Below are 22,305 nucleotides of genomic sequence, written 5' to 3'. Positions count from 1 at the left end.
TTAGAGCCCAGCTAGTTGTTCTATAGACATTTTCACACATTGATACATGCAGCTCCTGCAGTTGCCTTGGCTTTTGGCTGTTTTCTGAACAATGCCCATTTGTTATTGGTTCAGATTTATGGCATACTGTCTCCTCCATTGGATTTTTAAAATCTGCGATATTATTGTATATCCAGTCTTAAACGTCTACGCAAATGCTATTAATTCCATAAAGTTTTCTACCCTCAGAGGTCTGTATGGTTACTTCTGAGATAAAAAAAAAGTCACTTCATTCATTATATTATTATTGAAATATCTTGAAAACCAGGCATTATTTGTTTAGCAGGTTTTAACCATGCACTGATCTGTGTTGATCTTTCACACCTAATCCTAATGAAATCCACCGAAGAGTGTAGTTCTACGAACATTAATGAGGAATATGATGCGTTTTATGAGACCTTTACAAGGCACAGTATGAAGATTGAAAGGTATTTGATGGTCTACATATAGATACAAATTTATAAATAATTTCCAGCATACTATTTTGACCCAAAGTCTAAATGTAGTTCACTTATTCTTTCAACTGTGAGTAGTTTAACAAAAAAGAAAAAATAAACTAAGAAGTAACTTTAAGAAAAAAAAATCTATTTGGTTTGTCTTGTTACCAGAAATTAAACTCTTTGTTGACTCAGCAATTTGACTCTAGAAGATTTTATGGTGGCCTTCAATAGGCCTCTGGAGACTCAGCAGGGTGAGGATGACACCTGGTCATAGTCAGGACATTTGAGGAGAGCAGGGTAGTTGATGCTCATTTGAAATGAAGCATCGCTCGAGATATCTGAGGGGCTCCGTCCACGTGACCAGGACTCAGGGTGGAGGAACTGACCAGAGTGGTCAGAGCAGTTACTGTGCCTGGGTCGGTAGAAATTTGGATGGCGAGCCTGATAGATCTCCTCTGCTGTGTAGCGCTTCATAAACAGGTAGACTGACATGACTCCTGCACTCTGTAGTAGACAAAAAAAAAAAAACAATTATTAGAAAACACTAGTTTAAAGATCTGTTGTGGGTCAAACTGAAAAATCGATTTACGAACTGTAATTCTATTCAATTCTTGGTTTTAACTTGAAAATGCTTTTACTGACTAAGGTTTATCAGGTCTAATAAAGAACTGCAGCTCTTCCTTTTGACCACTAGATGTCAGTAAAGTCACCTCACTGATCACAGCTGATTCTATATATACTTTTTAGTAGAGATGATTTGTAGTGGTGGTAAGATGGAGAAATAATTTCTAGAGGATTGTTGGGTTATCTGTAGGGGGTGCTGCAAGGAATAAATGATGCACATTTAAAAGCAATGCAATGTGATGGGAAATAGAGATTAAAAATCACTTTGATTTAATGATCCAGTTCATATCAATCTGCATTTTGAATAAATAAATGAGCTGCAGCTTCTTTTAACCATTACCAATTAAATTAAATAACTGATGGTCCCAAAACAACAAAAAAATATATTTAAGGAAATCATTCACATTAAATGAATTTGATAGTGAACAAATAACTAAATCCCAATGTCAATATTTCAGTTAGATAACAGTTCAAAACTCCATTAATCCAATGTGGATATAATTTATTAAATTATGGATTTAATATGCTTAAAACAGGGTATTCACTTAGTATTTGTCTGCAGGTAAATAGCTTTTAGAGGCATCCATAGGTTATGGTCTATTCAAAAACAGTTTCAGTAGTTTGAGCTAATGGACAGTAGTGGAGAGATATTAAATATTTATTTAGAAATAGAGAAAAAACTTTGTGACTTTAAAATAAGACCATATGAATTATATGTTTGATTTGTGCATTTACAAGTTTGTTTTTTATTAAAATCTTAATTTAATATGGAGACATTAAGAATATTAATAGAAAAATATTGAAGATGGACTGATAGAATATTTAATATATACATCACAGTTTTATTTGAGTATTTATACATAGAGTTCAATATTTCTGCAAGTGTGTAAGCACTGAAATGATTTCTATTGAGACTGAAACTAAAATGCCATAAATTCAAAAGATTTTAAGGGTGATTTTTGTACCTCAGTGAGCAGGAAAGAGAGGGCAGCGAAGGCGAAAGACCAGCCATACTTATAGGAGAAAAAGGCCTCACTGCTCTTTGTTCTGTTGAGCATCTCATCGTTTATACTGGAGATGTACAGTACAAGACCCACCACCAGAGCCAGCCCTAAAATAAAGAGAATTTTTTTTATAAACATGTTCAAAAATTAAGTGAATTATCTCAGAACTTTATTTAAAAAAAAAAAACATCATAAGATCTGTTCACCAGAAAGAATGAAGAAGATTCCTGAGACAAACGCCAGGATGGTGCGGTGAGGACGGACGTGTCCAATGTTGTTGAGAACGAAACCGATGAACATAAAGAGGAGGCTGACTAGAGGAAAAGGAGTCGCTGAGCGGATCATCTCTGAGGAGTGGGAGATAAATTTGAAGAAAAAAAAGTTGTAGTTACACTGCCCTGAGCATTATCATTTTTACCAGGAAAAACATCAGAGTATCAGTTAGAAAATAAATATTAAACTGAACAATGTCCACTTTTGGCCTGCAGGATGTTTGCAAATACATGAACAAGCTTTAGCTGCAGGTTGATTTGAAGAGTTGAATTGAAATAATCTAAAACAAAAATGGACTGTTCTTTTATTGTTATCCTTTATTTCTTAGGCATAGTTAAAAAATAAATGAGGATAATGAAAAAGAACCACACCTGTCTTTGAATCTTTAAAAACATCCTGGACATTTTTGAAATAAGCTCATATAAAAATAACTTTATAGCAGGATTTTTGACGAACCGATAAAGATCCCTTTTAATTAACTTTAGGAAAGGCCTATTACACATCTTTTAGTTTAAAGATTTTGTATTCGCAAGCATATAGTCTAAGAGGATTGTGGTTGTATTTTGAGTTATGTCTCAAATTAATATCCTGACAAAAATCAAAAAGCAAGAATATTTTTACTACGAAAGGCAATAAATACACTATCCAGACTTTCTTTCTGTTAAAATGAAGTTTATGGGAGGATGATTTCGTATACAACAACAATTTCAAAATAATTATTTTTATTTGATCCGAGATCCTAAGATATGGGGATGGTTTTAATCACATAGAATTAGTGTATGAATGAATAGATTTTACAGAGATTGTCCAAAGAGGATTGGTCAAAGGTCTGTCTTAGTGCATGCCTCGTCCGTAAGAAATATTAGAGGAGAACACTAAGTAATGCTTTATCAAGTGGGTTGTGGTCAGTATTAACAGCAGACAGAGGAATTGACAAGGGATTTTTTTTTTCTCTTTTAGAATAAAGACACTCAGGCTGTGTTTTTAGATATTTGTCAGTCTGCTGCAACACAGATGAAATATCTGCAATGGATTTTAATACAACTTTGCAAGTGGTGGGGAAAAAAATGTTCAATTAACATTACTCTAACTCCTTTGTAAAATTCAATTTAAAAAATATACATTCTTTTGTTCCCAGGAGACTGTTTTTAGCTTCTCCAATTCCATTAAGTTGGGATCCACTTGTCTCCCTTCCAAGAAAAGACCCATTACTTGACTAAGACTTTTATGATCATTGTCTCAATTAATCCAAAGGGGAGATCTTGAAACCTGCGAGGCATCACATTGCTCATTAATCTGATTTTAGTCTGCTTGATGACACATCAAACACTAAGGAGATATTTTATTCTTTGGTTCAACTAGTTTTACAAGGTTTACAGTTGTGTCAGACAGAAAAAAGTCAGGGGATGTCTTTTACCCCTTTTAACCCATACTGAAAATATCAACAAAGCTAATGCCATGGCAATGTAAATCTTAAATTTGACCCCAGTTTCACTGAAGGACTTTTGCTGTTGTCTGCATGGAGGTAATAAGTATTCTAGAGAGGAAGCGGCAGAAACACAAGGTTTCTTATGAGTCATCTGTCTGGATGGTTTCAGATGAGGTATTTCTGAATGGAGAAGCATTAGAAAACAACAGGCTTTCACCCTAGAATAATACTCCAGCTGGTTACACGAGTGCCCTGAACAGCACCACTGGGATGCATTTGCCCTACGCTTTGATTTCCTTCTTACTCACTGAGCACATTTCCTGTGGACTCTGACGTCAGCTGGAGGCTCGTAGGCATCATGTACTCAATGGTGAAGCAGCGGCCCAACTCCTCACCTGATAGAGAGGATGGAAGAAAAGGCAGAAGATTTAGATTTAATACAGAAAAAAAATACGAAATACTGCAGAAAATGATTGGTTTTATATATATATATATATATATATATATATATATATATATATNTATATATATATTCAATGTAGTTTGAAAAAAGTATTTATATTCTATTGAGTTTGCCTGGCAGAAAAGAAGCACTGAGGCCATAAAGTTTTACATAAGTTTGTTTTCTCTAACCTTTTCATTTATCCAAACAGTTTCATAAATGTGCATTAATCCAAAATAATATTTGGCTAAATGTCCATTATAATGTTGCAGAGAAACTGTTTCTTTCTTTAAGTAGAAAAAAAAGGTATGCCAGATCTGGTTTGAAAGGTTTTGGCGGAGTTGATTTATTTTTGAAAATTTTGGTTTGGATCTGGTACCCTGAGAAGAGAACATATGATGTATCTCAGTCAGTGCAATGAAGTCAGCCTCAGGTATCCCTGAAACAGAACTCAGATGACTCCCAGTTATTGTGAATGTTGGTTTTAAGACCACCAAAGCTGCAGTGGCTTGTCAACGCATCAGTAACAACAGGTATAACAAGATGAACATCTTTGAAAGCCAGAGTGTGAAATCCATTTTTAGAGACCCTGAATAGGAGATGGCTAATTGTGCAAATTCAATTTTTGATTAAAATAATCACAAATCTGTGCATCCCTCATTGTAGCATACAAATTTTACTAACCAGCCAGAAAGCAAACTCTCCAGAGTCCTGAGTGCAGTGAAGTCTTGATATCAGCTGTCTGGTTCAGAGGCATGATGACGCCCTCCTCCAGGTAGAGCCAGTAATCGGTGCTCACCGCCACCCCCAGCAACCCCAGGCCGCTGATTGCAAAGACACTGCTGAGCAAAGTCAAAGCCTTCCTGCTGCATGCACTCATGGCTTCTGGAAGCTTGTCGTTAAAATGGAAAACTGGGTCCTGGAGGACTATGATGGCAGGAGGGAAGAAAAAAAAGCTTTACTGATCAGGTACTAAAGATAGATATATATATATATGGAAAATCTTTGATCTTTTTCCATGAATAAAGGTTGGACATCCATCAGGGGAAATCTAAAATTAAAACTAAACAGATTTAATATTGGTCACATAATCATGATAATAATAAAATGTTTTAAAAGAGCCATACATATAATTTAAGGTTAGTGTAAAAATGAAATCTGAACAAATCAACAGCAATTAAATCAGATGGTAAAATCAAATATGTTGTATGAGGCAATGAAGTTACAGTGATTAAGCTGTCCAGAATAGTTGGGTTGATTTTAACAGGAATAGCTTCTCAGTCCTAATATATATAACTAGTCATGGTAAATTGTGACCTCTAATTTTTCATATTTTTTAAAGTATTCAAAATAAATCAAATAATGAAAATAGTGGATAAAAGCAACATTTTGTCATGATCTTGGCACTGATGACTGGCTAACTCTGCCCGGTTGCTCATTACCTCTCATCTGATCTGCCAGTGGCGAGAGTGCTTTTAGCTTTCCTTTGTGATTCTGATTACCTGATCCTGACCTGTTCTGCCTCTCAACTACTAAGCCTGCCTGTTCTTATTCTGATCTCTTTGTCTGACCTGACTTCGGACTCCTGGACCTCTGAGCCTGCCCATTCCTGTTCTGTTTGCCCGACCTGGCTTAGGACTCCTGGATCTCTGAGCATGCTCTTTCTTTCTTTTGTTCTGATTTGTTTGCCTGACCTGGCTTCGGACTCCTGCATGTTCTCAGGGGCTGGAGCATCTGGAGACACTCTGGGCGGTACCTGTCGCATCTCGATGGTGGCCCACCGGCTGGATCCTACCTGGTTCTCTTGCTATGGAATGAACTTATAAACCAGGTTGGGGACTCATTTTCATAATCTTCCTCTGTTAGAATTAAATGGTCACTAACCTGTGTTTTCCTCTCTCCAGAGTTTCCTGCCTCAGACGGCCTAGCAGCTGCTACTGCAGATCTGCAGCCCGTTTATCTTAATAAATGCTTTTTGAGTTATCCCACTGTCTATTTTGCCTGAATACTGGGTCCTTCTGTTCTGAATATTGACACATTTGTTTAAGAGTGTAAGGTGTTTATTTGATGAGGTAGGTAAATTGAACTTCTTTAGTTCTATTACAACTGAAAACTTGATTTTATTAACTTTATCAGAGAGAGACCAGCACAAAGCAACAAAGAGCAGTTCTCTGAAGACTTCAGAGGTCTGTTTAGGACCAAGGAAAGAAGCAGGAATCCCAGGGATAGGCTTTAGGGGAAGTTTAAAGCAGGATTCGGTTTAGTACGCTATGTCATCTCACGGAGCTCTAATAAGGAAACAGCATAGCACCAGCAGACACATATCAATACTATATGACACCTAATGTTATAGGCAAGGAAAGCAGAGTTCTAATCAGTGAAGAAGAAGAAAGTAACTCTGCATGAGTTCAAAATATCAATTTCTCAAGCAGGACAGTTTGTCAACACAGCAACTGTGAACTGTGACAGTAAAATCCCTAAAAAAAAAAATCATAAAGAAAACGTTTAAGGTTTTACAGATTTTCTGGAAAAAAAAAAAGATCAAAATCAGCAGGCTCTTCATACAACCACCTCTATGAAGTTGGACTCGCAATCAGGTCTTAGATGTTTTTTTTTCTTTGTTCAGCTTTGTGAGCTGAACTGAAGAACAAAAATGAAAAATGTGGGAGGACTGTGGGAGTGAAAGATGACAGACGATTGACCTAAAGATGAAAAGCTCTGTGAGCAACAAGTCTTTGTAGTTACCAATCAGACCTTTTACACCATATTTAACTATCAGCTCATTAAAAAGAGGCAAATATATACCAATTACAATCTTTAGTGTTTTCAGCTCATGTGCAAGAGAGGAACCTTTACCATAACTGGTCTGTTTTTAACATTCTTTTCATGTCCTATCTAACTGACGTCTTACATATTAAAATGGAAGCCATATTTGAGGGTCTTGAGCCTTCAAAACAGAAGACGAAATACCGTGAATACAAATGCTTACAATATTTATTATCCAGAAGCTGTTTTTGACATTTTCAGTCAGGAGAAAAAGCTAGTTTCACACAGGCATAATCAGTCTGCAGATCTGAATGAGGAATCACATAGAAGGATGTCACCTGAAGGTGAGGATTTAGATCATATATAAACCTGGGACAATTTACTTCAGTAAAGAGTATTGGGGGGAATAAAAATGTCACAGATATTTATTAGTTTGGTAGGATGCAGCACACATATAGATGCAGGATCATAAAACATATTTTTCTAGCCTTAAGTGCATCTATTTCATAGTCTTAAGGCATTCATTAATCAGCTCCTATTATTCTTAAGGGTTCATAGGGTATTTTTGTAATGAAGAATACCCTTAGTTAAAAACGCTGAAGATTTAATGATTTAAGTCTGCTTAAGCTTTGAAGATCTTAACCAATTATTTATATAATTTGACTTTCCGCCTTACTCTAACATGCAGGTTGTTGATGAGGGATGCAGGTTGACCTGCATCCCTCATCAACAGCCCTAAAACATCTTAGGCTTCCCTTCTGTCAGTACGAAAGTAAAAGAGGTGTATGTAATTATGGTCTTTCGGTATCTAAAGAAGAATAAATCTACAGAAACTAATGGTGTCTCTCCTCTTCACCTGAAAACCTGTGCTGACCAACTAACACTATCTTCACCCATATCTTCAACAGATATGCAAAGCTGTGTGAGTTTCCTTCTTGTTATAAATGCTCCACTATCCTTACAGGGAAACTTGCTGCCACAAGTTTTAGTGACTTCTGGTCTATTGCTCAGATGCCTTTGGTTGCTAAATTATTGAAGTATTTGAACTATATCAAAAGTTAATACATTTAATCTATGTTCCTTTAGACTAGCTTGAAATACTTATGTGACAATCCAGAGCACACATCATAAAGCTATATTTGCATTGTATACAAAAGAGGCTACTGTTTTACAGGTCTTAACTAAGTCTTAAATCTTCATCTTCAAGCCTTAGTCAAGTCTCAATAAAGACAAGTAGCTTTCTAGTCAAGTCCCAGGTATGAAACTATAAATTTCAAGTTTTCTGAGTGTTTTTTTTCTAATAAATGTTGAATTATAAGTTTTATGTTAATAATTAAGTGTATGTTCTTTTTTTAATTTGCATTTATCTCAACAGTTGTACCAATGCAACCCAACAATTGTGTGAAAGGTTTTCTCTATGCAACCTCAAACATCAAACTGGTGAGTTGTTCCACTTGCGTCTACGATTCTTTTTTGCATCTTTTAAATGTTGTTTTAGCTTTTGGTTTGATATATTGTAAATTATGTGTCCAAACGATGCTTATCTTGGGAACATTTCTGTTTTCAATTGATTTTGGTTGGGTGTGTTGCAGCGCATTCACATATAAAGAAAGTAGAAAGATAGAGAAATAGTCTGCGTTTATTAATAAGGGATGACTGAAGTCTTTTCAGGTAAACAAGTTCCAGTCCAATTCCAGTCCCATATCATGGATGTAAAAGTCTTAAAATTAAAGTCTCAGGAACTGTTATTTAGTACTAATTACATGTTAGGTCATTGGAGGAAACTCCTGGAAAAAGTCTTTCCTACCATCACAAACATTAAGATAAGCTACATTGATGTATATGAATTAGTATTGATTTGCTGCGTTCAGATTGGATTCAGATCAAATCATTTTACCACAAGCATTTCATCAGGATCTGTAACAACCAAATAGTGAATGTGTGGAAAAGCTCCTCTTTCCAACAGCTATGCATGGTGGGGGGTGTGTAATGCTGTGGGCCTGTTTCCCTTCCCTATAGGTATGAGTGTTTGAAATGTCAAGAAATCTACATAAAATAAGGGGAACTTTTAGTTTTCCCTAAAAACTTACATTTATTTATATTTTTTATTCCATTTTAAGTGAGGTCCATCCTACATGCCAGAAGTAATCAAACTAAGTTTCTGATCATTTGTCAAGATACAGGGATTATTTACCCTAATGTCCTTAAATTAAAGGCTTAACCTTTTCAGAGTCAGATTATAATAACAGATTGTTAGTGTAATAAGATTTCTTTTAATCTTAAAGGGGTTTTGACATATTTAACGGCAATGTCAGTCACTGTGTAAGGCACAGAATAAAACAGTAACCTTTGCAGATGTATCTGAATGAATTATGCCAGAGATCATAATATTTAATCTGTTCTTTAGAGAATTAAAACCTAGTTTCATGATTTTATGTTGATATCTCCATGATTCAGTGACAACATCATTAATTCATTTGTGTTACATCAACTTAATAGAATAGACATTTAGGTGCATGATATTCAACTTTTTTTCTACTGTATAAATGTATTTCTCTGGATGGAAATTTTTAGCTGTATGTCTAATAGAGTTGCTTGAGATTCATGCTACTGAGAATGTGCTGACCAGCAAGAAAAAATCAGGTACCTTAAGCAAAATATCTCATGGATTCAAGGTGAAAACATTATGATTCTGAATATGGCCAAAAGCATGCCACAAACACTTGTTTTAATGACTATGTCCATCCAGTTTTCTCCTCGCTGTTAGTTATGTGTCCAGCATAAATATCATGTGTCTCAAAGTTCCTAAAAAAAGCCATGGTGAAAGAATAACGAGGTAAACTTACCAGGTATCAATAAAATCCTTTAGAGAAAAGTAAGGAGACAGAGACGATGAATCAGCGTGTCGATGCTACAGTCAAACAGGAGAAGGCGGGCGGCAGAGGGAATGTTGCCTGGTCCTGCTCTGCTGCCTGATGTCTGTTGTTCATTGTTAAAATGCTTACAGAGGGAGAGAGAGAGTGGCAGAGCAGCTGTAGCTTCAAAGGGTTCACAGTTTGTGAAAATTGAGAGAGCAGTGGTTACATTTGCTTAAGGTTAGAGTGTCTTGATTACAGTTAAATTTAATCAGTAAAATGTCTTAATTATGCAGAAAAAAATAAAAGACTCACGGCAAATCCAGCACCAAGGTCAGCTCCAATGAGCCTTTAAACTGTTTTGGCACCATAATGATGGACTTTAACCCGACTCATAAAATATCTTGAAATATCGGCCCATATTTTCAAAACAATCATTAGATCAAACAGGGTTTTTATTACTTTTGGACCTGACTTGTAGCTTTTAAAATGGTTATTTCTGACCAACTGTTTTCAATAACGCACTTATCAACATTGAAAGAAGTCTTTAGCAAAGAAAAGTAAAATAACATACAATGCATACCAAAATAACTCAATTTTCCTTTAAGTCCTTATGGGCTTTGAATTAATATTATGGAAGGAAACCCATTTATTTAGATTTAAATGTGCAGTGACTGGCACAAATTGACCAATAATGGACACAAAAACAAGATACAGTAATAAGTATAAACCAAAAATAACATTAGGAAAATTATGTATTTAAAATCTTTAAATCTGATTTATATTTTCTGTTTTAAAAGTATATTTCTAAATACAAATTTTGATCATACCAATTTAAAATAAAGCATTATTCTGTTTGAAAACACGCTCAGATTGTCAAATCTGCAAACACTGATAATTTCTGGGATGATGAAAAATGTACTTAAACAAACAGAATATCTGTAGGCAAAGAATGGACCTGATCACCCATTTCCAACCACCTTGCCATCTGCCAAAAAGTTATGTTGATATTCCTAAGAAATAAATAATGACCACATTATCGCAAATTTCCTGAACACATTTAAAATTCTCTTGAGAAAAGGGAGAAAGGACTTGGTATCAATTTGAAAAGAAAATAATTGTGTATCACTTGAACACATTTGAACCAATTACTGTGCGCCACACACAAAAACAAACAAAAATTCATAACTGAATTCACATTATTTTATTGCTTAAAGCTCCGCAACATACAGTAAATGCTCCTCAAAAAGCCGCCCACTTCCAAAGCAAAGCAATATTGAGTGGTAAATGTGGAAATCAGGGGATCCCCTGCTGGTCCCTCAATGGACAGGAAGAAGAGCCAAATATGCTTGACTGTTTATGAGTCTATAAATTGTTTTTATAAAGGTTTTTGATTGTGCATCCTATATCTATATCCAATAGCTATGCATATATCTATTCAGCTGTGTGCAGAATATTGGTGGTGGGATCAGTGGGTTGAAGGTTTGGATAGTTATAAAGCCAAAGGATTGTGTTTCCTACCTGTTGCTGTCCGACCAGATCAGAGGAAAAAAATGTATAGTATTTAGTGTTTCACTAAGTTCTGGAACAGCTGTGGTCTTAGGTAAAATTAAGGTGAATTAAACTGTCTTAATATTCATTTTTATTAATTTAACTTTGATTACCTGTGGCATGTAGGATGGATCTCACATAAAATTGCATAAAAAATATAAATAAATTTAAGTTTTTAGGGAAAAGTTTTTATAAGTGAACCAGTTCTAGCTTGGATTTGTAGAGCCAGTTAATGCATGCAAAAGTTTTGTTTTTTTGCCTGCCTGTTTTTGAGAGGTTTATTGTATTGATTTAAAGCTACAGTGTGTAATTTTCAGCGACATCTAACGTCCAGACTGCAGACCGCAGCAACATGAACATCTCCCCCCCACCGCTTCTCCCCCCCAACAGTACGGCGAGCGTTACGGGGCAAAATGTCTTCCACGACGTCCGCATCACCTACCTTCTCAAGTGATGAGGTTTATATACATAGATCATTTTACAGATAGTATTTCATTAGTCTGTGTAGGGTATAGATTTCATGTAGTATAATAAATATACTTACTTTCGAGCGTAATGGGCGATCTTGCAATCGCTAGTTTGTTGGCTCTGCGCTGCCGTAGCGCAAAGATGTCTGCCTCCATGGCTGCGAGACCCGCTCCTATGTAATTATTAATAACGAATTCTAAGGCAACGCAAATATTAAGGTTAAGAGGCTGAGCTCGTAGATGATAAATAACATAGTTATGCATAATATATTACATTTCTGACTGTATATCCCTGTAATTATTACACACTGTAGCTTTAAATCGGAGAACAGAAATGTAGTATTTGAAAGGATGTTTCTAAATTAAACTCATGAAATCAATAATACAACACAATAAAAACAACCAACAGAACATTGTGCTATATATATATATTTATATATATATATAAGTATTTATATATAATTCATACTTTATTTGTACACAGTATCCGCCATACCACAAAAAACAGAGGAACAGGAAGATTCAGTTTACAAAGCAAGAACATTGAGGAAAACGTATAAACTGCTCTGGAACTATAACTGTGTCTTTAGCTTCATAAAAATTATTCAAAAATTACATTTTTTTAATCTTCCATCCAACATACTTTCTCAATATGAGATGTAAACATTCAGATTTGTTTAACAGATATATTTTTGGTCCAGGTATAAACAGTGCATTGAAACAGTATTCATACCCGTTGAACCTCAAACTCCAATTTATTAGGATTAGTTTTCATACTATAGGTCAGGATTTTTCGATTCCAGTCCACAAAGGGATGCAATCCCACAACTGTTAGTTAGGTCCTTGCTCCAACCTAGCAAAAGCAATTATTGACCCATTTACATCTGAAAGCAATAAGACAGTCAGGGACTGTAGCTCAATACTACTGACATATACCAACATTTCAAAGTGTATATTGGTGAATTAAAAAGGTAAAAATACAAACATGTTTAATCTTTTCACTAAATAAAACTAAAAAGTTCCAAATGCTTTTTATTCTGATACCCCTTAATAAAATCCATTGTAACCAACTGCCTTAAATATTCATCCAATTAGTTAAGAAAGTGTGTGACTTAAGCTTAGTGTAAATAAAGTACAGTAGCTCTCGGAGGATCCCAGTTAAGGAGAAGTTTATATAGAGGTTAGACAACACTATTTAATCAACCATCCATTGGACTGGAGGACCTGTAGATTTAATAAGGAGTCAATAAAGGAGTGACAAGAAGTAAACTGTTGAAAGAAAGCCTTTGGAAGTCTGATTAAAATTTTACCTCAAACATGGCAGTCAGCAGACATGAAGGATCAATATTTAGATAAGACAAACACTGATAACAGTAAACAGTTAAATACTGTGGTGACAGCATCATAATGAGAGGATGGGTTTCTTTGGCAGAGACTGGAAAGTTCGTCAAAGTTAATGTGAAGATAAATAAAGTTAAAACAAAAAGAAACTAGAAATGAAGCTGTTAGCACCTGCAAAACACTTAAAGGTATAGTGGAGGATTTTCAAGAATTTTTGAAAAGACCCACCCTCTCCACTCCACTCCTGAGAGGGAACGTCTATTAAAGAGCGTGCACAAGCCCATTTCTCCTTGTGCACACTCACAATCAAACATTTATATGAGTCATAATCTTGAGATTAATGGTATAGTGGAGGGTTTTCGCAATTTTTTTAAAAAATACCCACCCTCTCCGTTTAAAAAAAAGCACATGCACAACCCTGTATCCTCTCCAGAGAGGGAACCCCTATTAAATGTGTGTGAGAGCGTGCACAAGCCCATTTCTTCTCGTGCACACTCTGTTAAAAGGTTGCTGTTTGCATCGCTCATACAAGCTTACTTTCCAAAGAAAGATTTGTAATTTTTCCACTTGTCAGATTCACCACCGGCTAGTGAAAATGGAGATGAGCATGTATGATGGCCTTACATAAACATATCACCAGAATGATTGACAATTAGGAGGACCACTTATTTTGATGATCCTCCCGGAAAAAGAACATCCTCCACTATACCTTTAAGATCGCTGCAAAGTTGACCAATAGGAGAATTTCTTATTTACATATCCCCAGATCTACAACAGTTGAGTTTGAATAGGAACATACACATGTGTTAGTATGGTCTAGCCAAAGTCATGAGTTAAGATGGGTAAAATTAGTACTGAACCATTTTTTTCAATAGCACCTTTAGAAATATGTTTACTTTAAAAAATGCTGATGTCCTCTATACTAATTTACCTCCTACAAATTCAATGCAGAGTCCTTGGCATGACAGACTAATGAGGGCTAATGTTCACAAATGTGTTTTGTCTAGTCTGACTGAGTGAGTAAAGCTGTTAGAGGAAATTTACTACAATAACAAAAAATATTTAGAACATTTGGTCCCTCTCTAAGAGTAAAAATTTATCCTTTGCTGTTTTTAAGATTAAAATGTCCTCAATTAAGAGTTAGATTAATTAAAAGTCGCTCATAAGATAAAACTTTCACTCATGCTTTACGTTATATAATGTTTGGTCTGAAAATTTGCTCCCACTCATACCCAGAGTATCACTTTTTCAACTCAAAGTTGATCCAAAACAGCAGTTTTGACAGAAAATGCTTATAAACTCTTGACAAATTACCTAACCATTTTTTCTGTGTTGACATACCCCAAAAAGATGTGTCACTACATCAGTTCCCCTCTGCTCTACAAATATGGACCAGTTTGTGTTCCACTGTCACATAAAATACTAAAGAAGACATTTAAATTTGACAAAAAATGTTCAACGGGCATGAATAAAGTCACTGTAACAAAATCAGGAGGCTTTGTTTAATTTCAGTATTTTGTAAGAATCTATAAATTAGCTTTTTGAAAGATTTTCTATTGAAAGATAATTAACATCTCGCTGTAGCAAAAAAGACATAAATGTGTATTTGGCACCAGAGAATACAAATAGCTTAAGGGATTCTCATATCTTATTGATTATATCTGAGCTATTTAGCCAAACAGGTTAGATCACAAGACAGAGAAAGAGGAGAGAAAAAAATCAGAAAGAAAATACACATTGTTGGCTGGTTTTTTCATCCTGCACAACTCCACCATCTCTTTATCATGCAGGGGCCTTTTTTCATGCTGGGATCAGGCCTCGCCTCATGCATGCAAACGATATATATACAGACAACACATTTCAAACACAGGGTGCTTAGGACTCAGTTTGGAATTCGTTTTTTTTCTACAGAGGGAGTCGACCCTGTCAGGACCAAGGCAAGAGGGGCATTGGATAATCGCTCCACCAACAGGTAGTGCTGCATATTCTCTATATGACACTGAGTAGTAGAAAACAAAGGATAAATACTTGCTATACATACATATAAGACAAGGTTTGCTGATACCAAAGCTACCAAAGAATCAGCCAAACTTTAAATAGAGCTCTTTCCAAGACTAATCTAAACATAGAAATGTTCAAACCGTCTAAGGTAGTAAAATCACATTCAGTTTGTTGTATAAAATCAGAAAGTAACTTCTCTTCTTAAAACATATTTACACACAAAACAAAAAAACAATATCGGAGTCTAAAGCAAAAGTCAAACACAAAAACCGAAACAAAAAGTTTTCGCAGTAGGAAACCTTTAATCTGATGAACACGAATTTCTTTTATCGGAACACTAAGTTTTACAGTCATACAAGACGTGAGCTGCATCCTAGACTCTACGGCTCACACAGAGTCAAAAAATAAGCATGCGACAGAGATCTGCTTTGTGCATATGAAAAAATAGCATCTTGCCGACTCAATTTTTTTCTGAATAACACTCGTCCACTGCAGCTAGGATCTGTTGCGCTAAAAAGGAGCAGGACAGCTTGCAACGATAATACAGTTTGATTCAGTCTGTCCAGATCGAGACAGATATACTCTAGTAATACGTCATACAAAAAAAAAACCAGATACAAACAGCCTCTTGTTGAGGGGTTTTAGTAAACCGACAGGATAAGGAAAGGCCAAAGGTGGAAAATGAGGAACAAGAACTGCAATAGAAATGTATCTCCATCTCTACTTTGGCACTATTGTTACAGTGTACTAACTCTTTCTGAGTGTAGAAATGTAACAAACATGTAGATAACATTTAGGCAGAACAAAAAAACTTGCTCCAGTCTTTTATGCATTGTAGGGATGCGAAGGACAACTGTATTGTACCTTTAACACCAAAAGAGATAGTAACTGATACTGAGACACATTCATTCACATAATAAAAGGCTGTAGGACGGCAGAAAACTACAGCTTGGAGTTTGGGAATACAGAGTTGGGCTGAATAACGCACAACAGGATGAGTCGGAAATTTCAGTGCCATGCCATTCTCCACCTTCCCTTAAATTGCATTATGTTCTGACGCAGAAACTAGAGGATCATTTGAGTCTGTTGACAGTAGGGCGTTGGGTATTTCCTCCTCATACCACGCTGTGTAGAGATGGATGGATGAACTGAGGGTTAATGAAGGAGAAGCCAGCAAACTCGCTCTGGTCGATGTTGGCAATGACCAGCTGGTCGGGAGGGGTCAGCATGGGCTGCGTACGCGTGAAGAACTTGTCGAAGTTCTCAGCTCCCTTCCCACACTAAAAGAAATGAGAGGAATGTTAGTATTTCAAACTTCAGAGAGTATAAATAACTAAAGATGGAAGCTTTTTCATGTTAGAGGGCTTCTCAAGGGGAGGGGATTCTGGGATAAATTTCAATGTTTCTTTAATGTCATTTCTATGAATGAACACCTTCTGACAAGCGTGGGAAGCCGTAACCCTCCCTCTTATATGTAGCCTTATATGGCATTATTGGGGTGATAATTATTCAGATTTCTCATGAGTGTCCGCTCACTTATGCACAGGTGGACTGCATCAAGTTTATGGGGATCAGTTGTGATTATTCATTAAAGTTGAGAACGTTTGCTGAATCAGATGTCTGGGTTTGGTAAAAGCCCACGGATGTAGAAAAAGTAAGAGAAATATACAACTAGAATACGAAAATGTTGCATGAGGACCAATGTGTGTTCATATGTTTGGTAATAGTGAACAGAGCCTCATGATGATCAAGGATTAAAGCGGACGATTCAGGGAGAAAGAAGATGCAAAACATCATCACTTTGATTCCTCTGCTGTTTACTCAGATGAGACTCCACTTTGTCTCTAAAATTCTCATTATTTACACTCGGATCTTTTCAAGACTGCAGAGAGAAGGTGCTGCAGCAGGTTGGTTGATGGACCATTAAAGAACCTGATCTATGACATGGAGGAAACCAGAGATGTTAATAGACCTCAACAAAAAAGAAAGCTGAGCCATGCTTTACATTCGTGCTCTCATAATAGAATGAATGAGAATTTCAGGTTGAAAAACAGCATCTATACTTGATGAGAGGCTGAATACTAATACACTAAAAACTTTTAGTATGTAAAAAAAACATTGCTTTTTCTGTTAGACAAAATTCCTATAATATGAAGTGATGATTGTTGTGTCTATCCTGTATTATTGTTCTATGATAAAAAAAAATGTAAATACATAAATAAAAGGGGCAGGGCCACTTCTGTCAAGCATGTCAGATCAGAGTACTTAACATGTGATATTGACTTCTGGCACCTCGTTTTTCTAATGCTTCTACTCAGGAGACCTATGAGCATTCCTGATACGCCGCTCCATAATTTTACACTAGTAGAGCCATAAAGGCTCAGACAGATCCCGTTTGCACTCCCTTCAGACCAATTTGTCCTGCAGCATTAGAGCTCACAAATGTAATAAGGCACACAGCAGCCCTAATGGATCCACCTGCATATAGAGGTGTTTTCTATTCCTTAGGTGTGAGTGGAGACAGTGACATCGACTGTGAAGGCTTGCATTTATTTTGTGTGGAAATAAAGGGAAACTGTACTATTTTTAACTCTCACTGAGCATTGAGGGGTTGAAAGAGGCGGCGGCCAGAAAACAGAAAAGGAATATCGTCTGTGACAGCAGGTAATACTACCAACTGAATAAACATGCTTAAAAAAGAAATGATTTCAAAGCTTTTTAACTTAACTTTACATGGGATGCTTCAGTTTTGTGTGCCTAAAATTAACGGTTTGGTTTGGATTTATAAAACATTTCTTTATTTGTAAATTCATTTTATCTAAAGTTGAGGCAGACATGAAAGGCTTGAGTATAAGGCTGTTGTAAGCTAAAATTTTGAATAAGTATTTTAAACTGCATAACAGTCGACTCTAAATGTGTTTTAAGAACTTTGATATTTTTGCAGAGGACTGATGTTACCACCAAGGATAACTGCCTGTTATACTTGTTATAAAGTAAGTTAGCTGGAACTAATCATGGATTACCAATTTCAATCCTCTGCTCAAATGCACATCCACCTCACTCACCACTTTGGGTTTGAAAGGTGGCTGGATCTCTCTGTTAGCCAGGCGTTCCCAGTCGATGCGTCTGAAGAAAGCTTGCTCTCTGATGTCCCGCTCACCTTCCAAGCTGCAGCCGAGGCGCTTTGATGGATGCTTGGTCATCAGCTTAGGACAAAACAAACGAGAAGAGGGTGATGAAAGAAATCTAGCTTGATGCTTCAAAATAATAATGACACAGATAATGAAAAAAGAGAGACAGGATAGGCTGTACATAAATAGAAGACAGATTGTAAATAGGCTTAATCGTTACAGGTAGCACTAATGTTTCACAGATCTAGTGACCTTTAATTCAAACCATGAAAGATTATTTGTAATCTTTCATGGAAATCTATTATGTCGGTCGTTCTCAGACGATGAAACATATCTTATCTGACGCATTGGGATTCAAAATAATAAAGCTTTGTTGTTCTAATTAAAACCTCCATCAGACTGCAGCCAGATGGCAATAGAACCATCAGCTGTTTAGGGATTAACTTTGAAAGCTCAGATGCTAATCAGTAAATTATCATAATAAATAAATCTGTTGACAGCTTCTTTGTGGAACTGCAACAAAAGTACAAAAAAATTAATTTTCAGGTTAACAAGGATCCTTAAATGAAGGGGTAATTACTTTTCCAATGAATTCCTGTAACAGAGCCAGCTTCTTAAGCTACGTTCCCACTGCAGGCCTTGTTGCTCAATGCCGATTTTTTTTTCTGAAATCGGATTTTTTTGCGTTGCTGTTCACATTTCCAAATATCTGTGACTTGTATGTGATCTCCTGTGTGAACTGCAGTCATACAACCTAAGGGTCCTGCATGCGCACTATAGGACGCAATGACGTCACAAGCAACCGTGCTCTGTGTTTACAAAAGTAAACATGGTAGTCCTGGAGCGCATCTAGAAATCTTTCCCAACTTTAAAAACACAATCTTTTCAAGATGGTTAAATATAAATACAACTCTCCGCATTATTGTCCACCATGGTTGTTGTTTTTCTTGCCACTTCTGCATAGCAAGACGCAGAATAGTGACCATTGTCAGGTATTAATGATGCTCAGGTCAGATGAATACCACCTGGCTGTTCAGACACAGGTCGCATTTAAAAAGATGTGATACGTATCGGATTCAGGACCTCATACCCAAGTGGCCTGGGTTGCATTGGAAAAAATTGGATCTGTGTTGTTCAGACTGCAACAAAAAGATCGGATACAGGTCGCATATGGGAAAAAAAACAGATTTGGGTCACTTCAGGCTGCAGTGTAAACGTAGCCTAAGCATATGTAAAGCTTTGCTTATCTCAATATAAAGAATATAGTTTTATTTTATATATAAAATTTCAATATCTGGATATTGTTTGAATATGGAAATTGCCCAATGGACACACAGAGGAACCAAAACATAAATACAGTGATCTAAATGTTTTCAAATGTTGTTAATTTGACATACAGACAAAAACATTTTCTGTTACCTTTTTAAAGAAGACAAAGACTCATTGTTTTAGTGCTTTACTCTGAGAAATTAAGTTATCTTTCTTCATTTGTACATTTACAAACTTTGTATGTATTTGAAGTGTAGCTTAATGCAGGCCTTTGACTATGATGAAAATTTTAAGTCTTTTCTAGGATTTTTAATTACTTGTTATGAAATTTCCTCTTAGTTCAAATGTAGTTTTTAATATAAAAGAAAAGCAAGATGGAATCAAGGTTAATCATTACTTTGGTTTCATTATTGGTGTCAAGCAGTGAATGTTTAAATTTTTATCTAACATATTTTCATCTAAATAATGTTAAGCTTCCAGAGCAAAACTCAGGAAGCGAATGTGACAGAGAGTAACTTATATTACCCTTCCTGGCAGGATCTGCTTTTTTAGCGTTCACTGTAGGTTAAAGTTCTTACATGCATCTTTGGCGTTTGACCATAATTTAGCCAATAAAATAAAAAGCTGAATTCAAACTGTGCCTATATGCAAGGCTCATGATGCAACCCTGCAGTGTCGCCGCTACAGACTGAGTTCAGTCCTCAGAAGATACAAGCTTCTCTTTAAAATGTTAGATGTTGTCTTGATATAACTTTTACATTTTCTTTCCTTCCTATATACAATGAATAATAGATTTAATGGAAAAGTCTGGTAAAAAAAAAAGAAGATAAATCTTCATCCCTGCTTTAAAAGCAACCACACATAATGTGTCCTTGCGAAGCCATTGCTTCGTCACAGTTTCGGGTTCCTCTTTGCTTTTTGAAACAGAGGTACAAAGGTTGTAATCAATTTAAATGAAAGCATCTTTATTTGTAGCTCTTAATTTGGCTCCTTTTAAGCAGCAAACAGACAGATAAATGCTGGCATGGACCAGACTGAAAAATGATGCTACTATGTTTTTACATCTTAAAACATTCAAAACTATTTTTAAAACAGTTTATCTTATAAATAGGACAGGGCGGAGCTTTTTAAGAGTAAATGTGGCTGATTAAAAAAAATATCCTCAGTTAAATATAAATAAAAAAGCCAAAAACAGTGTAAAGTGATGTCATTAACTTACTAATAAGGGGGAAAGTTATTCCGTCCAGAGCTGACCAAAGCTCAGTGAAACAGCACCACTAGAGTGAAAATTCATCTACATTGGTCAGCATTAAATGATGTTTAATAAATGTCATAGTTTAATGTCTGTTTGATGCTTGATGCTTTTTAAAAACATAGAGACATTTTACTGTATCTTATCTACAGTAATATACAAACACTGATGGATAAACTAGTTTTCATCTTTTGGAAATTAACATTTTATGGGTATTTAATTTACCTCCCTCTAAATTAAATAGATGTTCTTCCTCTAAAGAAAATCTTCTATTAGTCTACATATTTTTTAATTAATATTTTTTTCATGAAAAATTTGTTTCTACAAAACTGAGGTATGGACTTTATCTGCTGAGCCATATGCAACACTGAAAGTAAAAAAAGAAAAAAGAACACAGGATAGATTTGCTATTCTCTCCCACTCTCCAATGTTGCTAAATAGAGTGAGCCGCAAGGACACTACGCTCCAAAACATTGTCTCATACCTATCTCTACAAAATTAAAATTATGAAGCATCATGTCTAGTTACTGTTGTGTTTTGTCCAAATGTCATGAAGGAAATAAAAAAAAAAAAAAGTATGGAGGTGTGAATCTCTGGATGATTGTAAAGCTTCTGTTTTCAGGTTATGGGAGCAGTGTGTTGAAAATTACCTGTCAAAGTAAAACATCTCATGTCACACTACAAACTCTCTTATGTAGGAAGGTGTTAAATTCAACTTATTATTTTCTCAGTTTCTATTCCTTCCAGATGAAAACCAACAGCTGAGGTCATAGAGATGGTGCTCCTAACTCTTGCATGTCTGAACAGTTTTCAAGCAAACTCCACTCTGCTTCATCATCAGACCCTGCAGCTCTGCAACAGGACCAGACCTGTTTTATAACTATAACCTGGTGCCACTTTTGGAAGGTGACAGAGTGTTGCACATCCATAGAAGGAGGATAATTGGATTTAAAATTGCTCTTTGTCATCTGTTTTTCTCCTTATTTTTAGATGTAAGACAACTGCAACATTTAGAAGTATTGTGTATCTTTATAAGGAGGGTTGCTTGGATATAATCTAAAATCTGTTTCTTTTCATTGAATTAATCCGCTCTCCTTACCCCTTTGCAGATGGACACTGCCTCTTTAGACATGGACTTTGGGTAGGACACATTGTGCTCCATGATAGATTGAAAGAGCTCGTCCTCGTCCTCACCATCAAACGGAGGCTAGAAATTAACAGAAGTAGCGTTAGACAGTACCTGCAATGGTGACAATTTACAGCTTGTTATGCTCTTCACTCAGAGGTGAAGTTGAAGGTGACACTGCTGCGGCACCAGAGGTGTCAAAGCATCTAAGGCTCAAAACAAAAAAAATATCTATCTATCTATCTATCTATCTATCTATCTATCTATCTATCTATCTATCTATCTATCTATCTAT

The 22,305-nt window shown here is 35.8% G+C and overlaps 2 protein-coding genes across 2 annotated transcripts in view; both read right to left on the bottom strand.

Annotated features, from left to right (window-relative positions):
• Positions 1-637: 637 nt before the first annotated feature.
• Positions 638-9,972, bottom strand: LOC107092533 (voltage-dependent calcium channel gamma-5 subunit-like). The gene is made up of 6 exons (XM_015387058.1): positions 9,864-9,972; positions 4,936-5,178; positions 4,118-4,204; positions 2,314-2,454; positions 2,069-2,214; positions 638-983 (listed from the first exon to the last, which is right to left on the bottom strand). Exons 2-6 carry the CDS (start codon positions 5,129-5,131, stop codon positions 723-725), a joined length of 831 nt encoding a protein of 276 aa, XP_015242544.1. The 5' UTR covers positions 5,132-5,178; positions 9,864-9,972; the 3' UTR covers positions 638-722.
• A 3,865-nt stretch (positions 9,973-13,837) lies between these two features.
• The window catches only part of LOC107092514 (protein kinase C alpha type-like), a 169,015-nt gene continuing 160,547 nt past the window's right edge, over positions 13,838-22,305 (bottom strand). Inside the window, exons 15-17 of the mRNA XM_015387035.1 lie at positions 21,984-22,091; positions 18,298-18,438; positions 13,838-16,512 (exon numbers count right to left, since the gene is read on the bottom strand). Coding sequence (XP_015242521.1) covers positions 16,348-16,512; positions 18,298-18,438; positions 21,984-22,091 — 414 coding nt within the window. The 3' untranslated portion in view covers positions 13,838-16,347. The remainder of the gene's footprint in view (positions 16,513-18,297; positions 18,439-21,983; positions 22,092-22,305) is intronic.

Source organism: Cyprinodon variegatus, unplaced genomic scaffold, assembly GCF_000732505.1.
Source record: "Cyprinodon variegatus isolate N-32 unplaced genomic scaffold, C_variegatus-1.0 Scaffold384, whole genome shotgun sequence".
NCBI lineage: Eukaryota > Metazoa > Chordata > Actinopteri > Cyprinodontiformes > Cyprinodontidae > Cyprinodon > Cyprinodon variegatus.
The sequence above is the reverse complement of the archived record's forward strand: the minus strand, read 5'-3'. Positions and strand labels throughout refer to the sequence as shown.